Source organism: Chamaea fasciata, unplaced genomic scaffold, assembly GCF_029207755.1.
Source record: "Chamaea fasciata isolate MVZ Bird 193981 ecotype frontalis unplaced genomic scaffold, bChaFas1.0.hap1 SCAF_5, whole genome shotgun sequence".
NCBI classification, from domain to species: domain Eukaryota; kingdom Metazoa; phylum Chordata; class Aves; order Passeriformes; family Sylviidae; genus Chamaea; species Chamaea fasciata.
In genome coordinates, this window is record NW_027094090.1 from 15,558,324 (window position 1) to 15,570,668 (window position 12,345).

General features: G+C 38.1%; 1 protein-coding gene across 2 annotated transcripts in view; it reads right to left on the bottom strand.

Annotated features, from left to right (window-relative positions):
* CERK (ceramide kinase) overlaps nucleotides 1-12,345 on the bottom strand; it is a 43,120-nt gene that overhangs the window by 5,931 nt on the left and 24,844 nt on the right. Inside the window, exons 7-11 of one of the 2 annotated variants that reach the window (XM_066182936.1) lie at nucleotides 10,563-10,637; nucleotides 8,873-9,025; nucleotides 7,966-8,071; nucleotides 5,267-5,337; nucleotides 1,072-1,274 (exon numbers count right to left, since the gene is read on the bottom strand). In XM_066182936.1, the coding sequence (XP_066039033.1) occupies nucleotides 1,072-1,274; nucleotides 5,267-5,337; nucleotides 7,966-8,071; nucleotides 8,873-9,025; nucleotides 10,563-10,637 (608 nt within the window). Of the gene's footprint in view, nucleotides 1-1,071; nucleotides 1,278-5,266; nucleotides 5,338-7,965; nucleotides 8,072-8,872; nucleotides 9,026-10,562; nucleotides 10,638-12,345 lie in introns of both variants that reach the window. The other variant, XM_066182935.1, reaches the window with a different exon arrangement.

The following is a 12,345-nucleotide window of genomic DNA, read 5'->3' on the forward strand; positions in this document are numbered from 1 at the left end:
ACTGGTCCAAACTGCTCAGATGCAAACGGTGATATCCATGGCTGCATTGTCACCTGTGTCTATGCAGAGAGCACCCAAGCTCTCATGTCTCAAGCCTAAGCAGAATGTTGTCCCTTGACAAATGTTACAGCCAATCAGAAAGGTAGTAAGGGATGGCTCCAAATGGTCGAAAATATCAAGGGGACAGTGAGTGAGGAGGAGTGAAGGGAAGAGGAGGAAATTGAGAACAGTGGGAAGGACGAATTTGGACACATTCACAATGTGGAAATAAAGGAAAAAGAATATATACTAATTCTTTCACAATGGAAGAAGACTAGCATCATAAACATGAGAGATTTGTTACTGCTTTTATGCACTAGATATGACATTAGTCCATTGTTCAGATAATTTCCAGAAGATGTTAATAATATCAGGTTGTGACAAATATTAAATACGTGCAGTCACAGCCATAGTTCTGTTTCAAGAGATATTACAATCCAAAGCAGTGATGAATCTTCCCACTTGACAGCTACAACACATGCAAGAAATAATTTTGAAGCTGAATGCATAAAGCTCATATCCTGGTCACTTATATGTAGTAAAATACTGCTAAAAGCCTGCAGTTTACAATCAAATTGCAGTTCTGTTAACTTTCTTCTAAATCACATTTTTATACAGCTCACAAAAGTGATTTATTATTCTTCACCACATCTACCTCGGCTATTCATGCTGTGAGTAGTTTTTCATGCTATAAGCAGTTTTTCATGACAACTACATGAGGGCACAGTTGTGATAAAATAACTTTAAATATTGTTCCAACAGCAAATACACAGAAAATGTTACAAAACTGAATTCAGTTGGCAAAAGTGGAATTTTGTTAGAATGCTGTGGCCAAGGAGTTGACTGGTAAAATGTTTTGAGCTGCCTTTTTTTTTTTCATGGTACACATTCTGAGACTGCATCACACAAAATGTATAAATTTTTAAAAACCAAACAAACCTGCTTTATAGATACTATTTCTGTCCTGTAAGAATATAAAAATTAACACCTTTGATGGACTCTGTATAATTCACTGTCAATAGGAATACACACCTGATCATCCTGGTTTGTGTGTCTGACAAGATACTGTAGAAAATCAAATCTGGAGCATTTCCGAACTAGAATGAGGTCTGCTGAGCCATCTGCCAAATGAGCTGCTGGTGAAAGACCTTTTGGACTTCGTGGACAGGCACAGCTCATGTTTACTGCATTGATAGCTAGAAATTTCCCTTTTATAACCTTCCATTCTTCTCCGCCTTCTGAAACACATCAACAAAGACGTGGAGATAGGTAATCATTTGATCTACTCACAAGAACACTAAAAAGCATTCGACGGCAACTTAAAAGTCTTCCCTGGGCATATCCACGTACTGTCAGTAAATAACTAAAATAAACTACATTTAAAAATGATGTTTTTAGGTATCTGTTTTTCATACACTAATAGAGAGAGTTGCTTTTTCCCTTCAGACTGTGATTATCTGCCATAGCTGCCTGCCTGTTCTGGCATATGCATGTCAAATTCAGGATCAGTGCTATTTGGGAAAACCTGCAAAACCATAGGAAGGGAAAAGACAGAGGCAAGTTACAACTCTTGTAGTGTGAAGGTTCAGAGGGATTAACTTTTTAAAATTCCATTTTTGCTCTTCAACTTGTTAATCTGAAATAAACAATGATGTAAAGATTATAGTTTAGTACTTGGTTTCTAAAGCAATATTCCTCTTCTGCCTCAATGCAGCAACTTAATGTTTTTAAAAAGTCAAAGGGAAGGGATGACTCAGCGTGCAGCAAGGAAGCATATCAGGAGTCTGTGTCCACTCTAGCCCCAAATGTCCCAAGATTAGAACTATTAACAGAGTGAAATGTTCCTGTGTGCAAATCTTCAGAGATTTCTGGAAAACAACACAAAGCCTCTTTCCAACACCTTGAAACTGTGCTGGAGATTACATCCAGACTGAATTTGAATGTGTGCTGACATTGATACTACCAGGAAGCAGAGGAATTTTCTAGAACAAAGAAGCATTGGTAGGCAATGCAGAGTTGTTTCCTAAACTGTATTTCCTTGAATATGGATAAAAATACATGAAAAATGCCTTTTTTAGTTTTAGATTACCTTTAATTGTCTTCCTTACCACAACAAAAAAAAAAAGCCAAAGAGCAGCCATAACACTTTTTCTCCTACAAGTATAAGTGGACTCATTTCAAATGAACAATTCCACAGAAGTAATGACTGCAGAATAGACTATGGACATACATGTTGTTCTAAGACTGGAGTGCCTAAGAGTGAAGTGCCATTAGGGATAAAATTAAGGAATGAACAAAAAATGCTCAAGTTTGTTTATGTAAACAAGATAAAGATTTTGAGGAATGTTAACTGGTATGGACTTGAACATCTAACATTATTCAGTTCCCCACATTTTAGTTAACTTACAGTGATTTTCAAGGTGCTTTTCTGATGGGATTATGATGATGTTTATGCTATGTATTTCATGTCCTGAAATTCTGATATTCCTTACTGTCTCAGTTCTAGGAACTTCATGTTTACTTTAGAGAATCAGCATTACAATTGTCGAGGTTATTTTGAAGTCTATGATGCATTCATTTTGAATTGACATGTTCCAAGCTCTATACATCAGGAAAAAGAAAAAAATTGTTTCCAAACTATTTTGTAGCTGTTCTTCACTCTTTGAACTTCTCCTGTTTCCTGGAATTCATTGAAACTTCTTACTATCCACTCTCTAGTAACAGAACCAAGAAAACCAGGTTGCCAGGAAAAAACAGGTAAGCTTATAATGTGACAAAAGACTTTAAGAAAACAAAAAAACTTTATTATAATTTTTCCATCTAGACTATCTCCTCTACATCCTGAGAAACAAATCAGAAATAGCAAGAAAAAAACCACAGCTTTTAAATTCAACATTTTTGCTCCATTTGCCACAGTGCTCTTTAGTATTGCTTGCTTTACTGCTGATCTTTTTATGTTGCTTTCAAATATGACATTACCGAAAGAAGTAATTTAAATCAGATTCAAAAGGCGCATCTTAAGAGAGATGAGACATACCTAAATGTCAGACTATAGAATGACTATTCAGGCTGCAGGCAAATGACAGGACCCTGCTCTGAGATGAAGGTAACTGAACAGAACATAAATGACTGGAACTGGAAACAACAGGCATTTTCTGATACACAAACATCAGAATGTTAACATCTCCCTTTACTTATAAATCCTTTTGCTGTTTCTCTTAGAAGCATTAGTAATTTAGTCATCAGTGTGTCTAGATATGTGTTAACATTTTAAATATGCTCAGTGTAGTAAATAAGTCTCAAATTACTTAAGGTAAAATGCTTATTTATGTTACAGTAATAGATGGTTTCCATCTGGTATACATCCCAGCATGTAACCCAAAAACACCTTCACTGTTCAAAGTAAGAACGAAGTCAGGGTATCAATCACCTTTTAAATGAACAACTGTTTTCATAACCATTCTACAGTGTGTGTCACTGTAACAGCACAAATTATTTGCTCAAAATATCCTACAGTAGGGCAGTCATAAGCAGGGAGTGCATAAGTGGCACTCATTTCAATGGCCTATTGTGTACACACTGCAAGTTGCTGGAATCAGCATAAAGTACTAACATAACATTTACTCAGCACATGCAAGGAGACTCCTGCACAATACAAAGAAATATGTTCAGCAACAACCAATCAAGCATCCTTCTAAACTTATCTGAACTATACACAAACCTAGCAGGCACAATGAAGAAGTCAGCCAAGACACCCTGCTAAGTGAAAAGCTTATCTGAAACGGAGATTTTAAATCCTTTCTATTGTGAATCAAAAGTAGCTATTGTATTGTTTCCTTACCAGTATGCATGGATAAGAGACTGGACTGCAAAGAAAGCCAGCTACCAGAAATGAAATGGAATAAAGTAAACAATATCCTACATAATCAGTTGCTTAATGTCATCTGCAATGTTGGCTAAAATGGTCTTGATTGCTAACTAACCTGTAGCTTTCTAGTAGCTCCTTTGCTGGATGAAAGGTAACAAAGAGGCAGATTTACAACCATTTTAAACAGTTGTTTAAACGAGAGGAAAGAGAAGTTATGCCCATTATAAAAAAAAAAAAAACCCACACAAGTGTGCACAGGGAATGGGGAAAAAAGAGAATAAAGATAGCATAACGGGAGAAAAAGGACAGAAATCTCATTTATCGTTTATAATGAGTATTGGTGGGATGTTGTATGGAAATACTAAAGTCTACTAGATCAGCTACTAGCTGCCCAAGTTCACAGCCTCACAGTAGGGTGAGATTTGTGCCAACACAAATTTTTAATCCTGATCTATTCTAAAAGTTATCTTAATGAACTGCTTCCTTCTATGACAGCTCACAGTTTATCCATTCAGTCCTTCTCACAAAAACCCATTGTCCTAGCTCACAGAATATTGTTTTGCCTAAAGAAAAGAAATTAAACACACTGAAATATACAAGTAATTAGTATAATTTTATCAGAATTTTCTGAGGTTTGGGTGGAGAAGATACCTTACATGTTCTTAACAGACTCAGAATCATAGTATCATAGAATCATTTTGTTTGGAAAAGACCTCTAAAATCAGAGTCCAAATGTTAATTTAGCACCACTAAACCATATCTGCCCAAGTGCCACAACCATGTGTCTTCTGAACCCTTCCAGGACACCACTTCCATGGTCAGCCTTTTCTAATGCTTGACAACCTTTTCTGTGAAGAGATTTTTCCTAATATCCAAACTAAACTTTCCCTGGAATAATTTGAGGTCATTGCCTTGTAACCTGGAAGGAGAGAGAGAACACTACAAGGCTACAACCTCCCTTCAGACAGTTGTAGAGTGTGATGAGGTCTTTCCTGAGCTTCCTCTTCTCCAGGCTGAACACCTCCAGCTCCCTCAGCTGCTCCTCACAGGACTCCTGCTCCAGACCCTTCACCAGCTCCATTGCCCTTCTCTGGACATGTTTCAGCACTTCAATGTCCTTCTTAAAGTGAGGGGCCCAAAACTGAACAAGGATTCCAGGTGTGGCCTCACTAGTGCTGAGTACAGGGGGGGACAATGACACTTACACGTGTTTTCTGTAAACTGAAAGAAACAATGGATTATCAAATATCTCAGAATGTTTAAAAAAGCAAAATACGTGCACACTTGAACTGGTATCTTCTGAAAAAGAGTAATTTGTGTAATACTATCACATTTTACTTTTTTTGGTGAATTAATTACCTTCATGTTTTAATCCATGTTCCTTGTTCTGTTCTGCCAGCTGTTTCTCACTTTTCTTGCAAATGTGACATCTGAAAATAAAAATACCATTCAATTCCTGAAAGTCCTCCACTATTATTAATTTCAACTTTTTTATTTTACCCAGTCAATACAAGATCTTCCCCCATCACAAGATGCACCACAGCACTGACAATCCTCATGCGGCGTGAATCATCATAGCCCTGCAGGCAGTGCAGTTATTTAAGTACAGTTCTGAAGATTACTGGATGTCAGAGGTAACAGCAGCAGAGAGCCACAGGATCACACGGGTTGGATGGCATCTCTGATGTGATCCAAGTTGGTCTCACAGCAGAGCTCAAAGTTGTTCCTACAGGATCAGGATGTTCAGTGTCTTATTCAGTTGAGTTTCGAGGATTTGTGAGGGTAAAGTCCGCAGACCTCTGGGCACCTTGTTCCAACATTTGACTGCTTTAACAGTGAAAGACACTGACATACTGGAGACAGTCCATCTCACAAGTGCTGAGTGCAGGGGAAGAATCATTCCTGACTATTGACTTCTTCTCTGCTTAGAAAATATAAGGTGGGCTTTCCTTGCTGCAAGGACATACTGCTAACTCAGGTACAGCTGTTGCTCACCAGGATCCTGAAGTTATTTCTGGCAGAGCTGCCTTTGATCCAGTCAGTGCCCAGTCAACACTCTTGCATGGGACAATTCCACCCCAGGTACAGGACATCCACATCTTCTGAACTTCAGGAGATTCCTATCAGCCATTTCTTCAGCCCATGAGGATCCCTCTGAATAGCAGCCCTGACTTTCAAGATAAACCACACCTCCCAATCTGGTATCATCCATAAAATTGCTGAGAGCACACTTTCTGAGACTGTCCCCATCATTAATAAGGATGTTGCACAGTATTAGGCCCAATATTCCCAAGGGACACCACTAGTAATTGGCTGCCACCCAGACTTGGCATTCACAACTTTTCTAGTAGTCCAGCCAGTTTTTCACCCACCCACTTACCTAGTCCACACCTCATCAACTTAAGTCTTAAGAATACTACAGCCAACAGGACCAAAAGTCTTGCTAAAGTCAAGGTATGCAACACCCACTGTTTCCCCTTCATCCAGGAGCTTGGGGACCTGTGCGGCCTGAGGTGAGACTACATTAGTGAAAAATGGGGTAACGGAGTAACTTTGCAGCCTTTTCAATGTATCTTATCACTACGTTCCCCATGCGACTAAGGCAGCAAGCCCACAGTTCGTTCAGCCTTTTTTATCATCAGTTTCATTATTTAATTATTAATTATCATAATTTAAATAATCCCTTCATAAGAAGCAACACCCTTCACATCCCTCACTGATTTCAACTTTGCCTGAGCTTTGGCTTTCTCAATTACATTCCTGCATGTTTAAGCAATGGCTTTTGTGTTCTTCCAAAGTAACCCATTCCACTTTCACCTTGTCTTTGCTACTCAGTTCCTTGCTTGTCCAAATTGCTTTCCTATCCTGGTTATTCAAGTTTCTGAGTATCAGAATGGATTATTCCTGAACTTTGAGGAGGTACCAACCAACTTTCCCATGCCTCTTTGTACTCCAGGACAGTTTCGCATGGAAGACTTTGCACTCCCACAGTCACCACTGCCAAAACTGCCCTCAACCATCACATCCCCACTTTTTATCTTCTGTTACAAGACCAGCAGAGCAGTTGTTCTAGCCAGCCTGTCAATCACCTCATTACCACACTCCAGGATTCTCCTAAATTGCTTGTGCCTGGCCCTACTGCCCTTCCAGCAATTACCAGGAAGTAAAAGATCCCCTGTGAGGCACCAGGCATTCCTTAATCCATTCCTGAGACCTGGATGACAGCTTTCTCCATCTGGAGCCTCCCCTGCATCAGGGTACCTGATGAGTTGGGATAGTTGCTCCAGCTGATACTTGAGTCTGATCTCTAGTGTGCCACAGCACTAGCACAGCAGTCTTATTGTTTCTGGACAAAGTTTGTGGCTCCTTGTATCCTGCTGTGCTGTTTGGTGCTGTGATGAGTACTTTATCTCTGATAGCTAAATTCATGTGTAAAGAATAATATAAATACTAGTGTGTAACTTCAAGCGGGTGAAAACGATGAGAAAGGAAGGAGCACTGGGAGATTAAGGCAGGCCCCCTGACTAAGGAAACAAGTGAAGAATATCACACAGAATTCATACAGCATCACAGTAGTATACAAAGAAACAGGCTAAATAGGCTGATTCCCAAGAGGACTTGTCCTCAGGACAAGCCATGCCAGCTGTTGTTACAGCACTAAAACAACTACTAAAATAGATCCAGTTACAATGTGAATGCTTGAGAACTTCTGAATTATTATTTCCATTTGTAGAAGCTACAAGGCTTCTTTAATTTTTGATTTCTTAGTAGTAACACAGCACAGTATCCTCAGCATCTAGTAACTGGGTCCTGTGCTGTTATATTTTGCTTCACTTAAATTGAGGGAGGAGGATAACCAGCTAACAAAATTTTATTAGATTTTTGTTTAATGACCTGATAAAATGAGGTGTTCTTTTTAATGAGTCAGTAATTGTTTTTACATGCTTATCTCTTTTAGAGTAAGTGTTTTCATATTAAGACCAACAGTTCTGTAACCTCTATTTATGTACAGGCCTTTATAAATCACACTGAATATCCAGAGATAAACATTAGCCTACCCCGTTCTGCAGCTCTCTTTATCTCGTGGAGATCCATGTGTGTGTTTTGCTGGTTGATAAGCAATTGTTCCTTCATAATAATGATGAGAAAGAAAAGTCTTGAAGCCTACATAAAAAAGGCATTATGCAGCATTAAGTCTCTATAAATCCACATGGCAAACATCTACGCACGCATTCCTTGATTTTTCGTCTCATCTCTAAGGACTGCAAAACAATAGTAGCCCTCCTCAAGCTCAGAAGTCTTTTTCTTACGATGTTTTAGACTGTAAGGTACAAGGAAATACACAGCACCACTCCAAAGTTTAACATTTGTCAGAAGTGCCATTATTTCACTTGACATCTTTAAAAAACCACCTAAAAATTAAGTAATGTATCACTGCTGCATCTTAAAATTGGCCTGCACTAAAATTTTCCTCATGCATCCTCTTTCCCTCGCACAAGAAAAATCAAACAAGGCAAAAGATACTTTCCACTAGCATATGATTTATCAAAGTATTAGGTAACATGATTAAATCACTCATCTCTCTCTAATGAGCGCTAGAATAAGTGCAAAATTAACAATTCATTCCATCAGCTGAATGTTCAAGACAAACGAATGCCTATCTTGAAGTGACTAAAAAGAAAGTCAAAATGATTAGGACAGAGAAGTTATTACTTTCTAGGCCATTTTCAATAGGTGGCACATATTCAACACAACTTTACTGAGCCCACTCTCAATGTTAACCCCAAAGTTACAGAGCTTTTTATAATGTGATCCAATATACTTGATGCTACAAGGAGTTTAAAATCAGGTTCAGTCTATTTCTCGTGTTTACAAGCTTCAAAGAAGGTTGGTTTGGAGAGAGTAAACCAGCTGCTCCAATATATTTACATGCTGACAAAAGAATGTAGTAATTAAAAAAATTACCTGAGTAGTCATATCTCATTGGACCCATCCACCGCTTCTTCTCACTATCTTTTAATATATCTCCATAAAAACCATAACCCAGCAATGACACAGAGTATTTCAAAAATGTGTTGTTGTGATGTACAGAAGAGACATCCAGAGGCTGACAGTCACCTATGAAGATTAGAAGTGCAAGAGTCTGTCAAGCCTTATCAGCAGCTGCAAGCACAACAGTAACTTTAACATTGCAAAGTCATTAAAAATGAAAAATACATATTGCATTTATGTCCATATATTTGTCAAATGCATATACTTCTTACACATGAAGAAAAGGAAAAATAATTTTTAATACTAATTTATCACCTACTTTAAAAACATTAAACCCTAAGTGAAAAGAAAGGGCTCAGTAAGCTAAAAATGTTGAATGAAGAATTGACACTCCTTTACCCTGCAGCAGTAGGAAGGGATAGAGTCAGGGAACTATTTAGATTGGAAAAGACCTTTGGAATCATCAATTCCAAATGTTAACCAAGACCTGTCAAGGCCACTGTTAAGCCATGTCCCTAAGTGCCACATCCACACATCTTCTAAGTGTCTACAGGGATGGTGAATCAACCACTCCCCTGGGCACCCTGTGTCAGTGCTTGACAGCCCCTTTCCCTAAGCAGATCAATGCAGCATCTCCTGTACATCTCCTGGGAACTACTTAAACCCCTATGTCATACTATCAGAGGATAACTGAAGCTGGAAGGAGCCTTTGGGGTTTTCCCATCACACCTTCCACTCAAACCATGTTCAGCTATGAGGTCAGATCAGGTTACTTAGGGCTTATCCAGACAAGTCCTGGAAATCCATAAGAACAAAGAGTATACCTCTTCTCTGATGTCCTACTCATGCAAGTTTTGGAGTGCGTGTAGGATGGTGGGAGTTGTGGGGGTGGGTTTTTTTGCTTGTTTGGTATTTTGGAGGGGGTTTTTTTTTTTATTTCACAGGAAGGTTGGACAAGATGATCCACTGAGGTCCCTTCCAACCTGACCCATTCTGTGATTCTGGGACTTAACAGGACAGCTCAAATACTATGATATACTAAAGCCACATCTTTCGAATCCTAGTCCAAAGGCCTTAAGTCCACAGATGCTGAACAGAGTTAACTGCAGGTTAGTAAGAGAAGCAGACGTGTAGATCTTTGCAATACCAGATCCTAAAACTGCAACTGTTGGATATTCAGTAATAATACCAGAAGGTATCACAACGCTAACTTGGCAAGGGAATATTGAATTGCCCAAGACAATTGGACACGCACAAAATACTACTATTTAAGTGTACATGCATTTCTTAAAGCTTTCTCAAAGACAGATATACATATATACAGAGAGCTATATAGTTCAATAACTGATGCTGCTTATTGCATTTTACTATTTTCAAAAGAATGACAGGATTCAAGAAAACTTTTTCTAAATACTTAAGCACAAAATTTTCTAAATATTATGATCCCTTGAAAACAATGAATTACTGTAGAGAAAACAGTTAGTTTTCAACCTCCTGTATTTCAAATCAGAGACTTAAATCCCCAAAAAAACCCCTTTGTATTTCAACTCAGCCATTATGTTCAAATTATATTTCACAGACAGAAAGAAAGAACTAAATGAAAATAGTATTTTGGGCTACTTTCATCATTTTCATAACAAAACAGCAAACTGCAACTACTCACCTACAATAATATGAAGAGCTGAAGTTACTGGATCAGAAATGCCAACAGTTGAATAGCATATGCAATCTGTTGATCCTGAAAATAAAAAAAAAAATAGGCATCAATTTGTATCTTTGCAAAACAAGTATTATTGGCACAGTCCTCCAAATAAAAGCATTACATTCCTTTGGTTTGCTCCTTTCTATTTTATGGAACAAAGTAAATACAAGAATACTCTATTATTATTTTTATTATTCATACTGTAACATTCCCTCCCTCCTCCCACCACGAACACAAGCTATTGCTCTCCATACAAACTACAAAAATTTCACAACATAAGCAATAAATATATAGTAGTCAGTGAAGGGAAGTAAGTTAATTTACACAGAAAATTTCATGATTACATTACAGCTTTTACACCAAATGAGGCAGGCATACATTGATTCATTCTCCTCTGTTTAAGATTTCTTGCTCATTGAGATCTCATGAAAAGAAGAGAAATTGACTGGTCTGCTGTTTTGGTGGTACTGGTATAAATTCCGGGATGTCATCTTATACCAGAAACTTCTGCTCTATTCTATTATTTAAAAATTAGTAAAAATACTTGCTTTCAGGAATCAGTTTCTAGATAGGGTAACAAAATGGACAGAGATGTACCTTTACAGTCTTGATGTAAAATACCTACAAGAAGAAAGGGGGAAACTTTAGGTCTTACCTATATGCTGTTTAGAAATGGACAATTCTCCCTGTTCCCTATGGAAAACAAGAGCCTAACATAGGGATCTGGTTTCTACTCTGCAGCAGGGACTTGGAACTCAGATCCAGACATACAGAAGTGTATTTGTTGCAGCACCTAACTTGGAATTTATCTTACAGTTTCTCCCATCCCTTCCATGAAACTGAATTCCTCCAAAGTCAAGGGTAGATATCTGAAAAGATAAACTTTGTCCACATACATATTCTCATAATTCCTACCAATACATTAGGTGGAAGAGCAGCTCAAATACAGCGTACTTGATTTCTGAGGCCTTATCAAATTAAAATAGAAACTAAAAATGGAGGAATGAGTAACCATTATTTAAAAACCACTTTTAGTTCTTTTTCACTTTGGAAATAGTCAGGGCACCAGCAGTTAGGAATAAGAGCAAAGAAAATCCTTTCCTTTTCAGAAAATTGACACCACTTACCCTGCCTGTGAATGGCACAACAGAAGCTTCTACCAAGACAACACTATGCAGAAATCTGCCACAGTGAACAAGCAGCAGCTTCAGGAGCCAATTAAAGAGAATATAAGGGAACTGGAGAACAAAAGAAACAATGGGTCTAAATAGACCTCTCACTACAAGAAGGTGCCAGTGTACCACTGCAGGCATATGATATTGCAGGACAGAGGACTCCAATTTCCCTCAGTATCACAACAGACAAGGTACACCGATGATGATCTTGTGTCACATGTAAAGTTCTATAGCAGAAAATATTAAGTGGACTTCTGAAGCTGAAGCTATACTTTACTGACAATTTTCATATTGTCTCCAATGCTGATAAACAGAAAATTCTGACTACTTTTGAAAAGAAAAACAATCACTGAGATCTGACCTAAACTTCTGCTGCTGAATGTACAAGCCTAAGACTTTATCCAACATTTTTCATTTCTTCCAGATTTGTGTGCATTCTGCTCCTAGAACTACCACAATCACATTTGTCTTGATGTAAACAGAGCTTCCAAGCAGCTTCATACTACAGATAAGAGGAGAAGAGGGGAATTCATGCAAGCTACATTTCAACACCAGAGGTTCATCTCCCT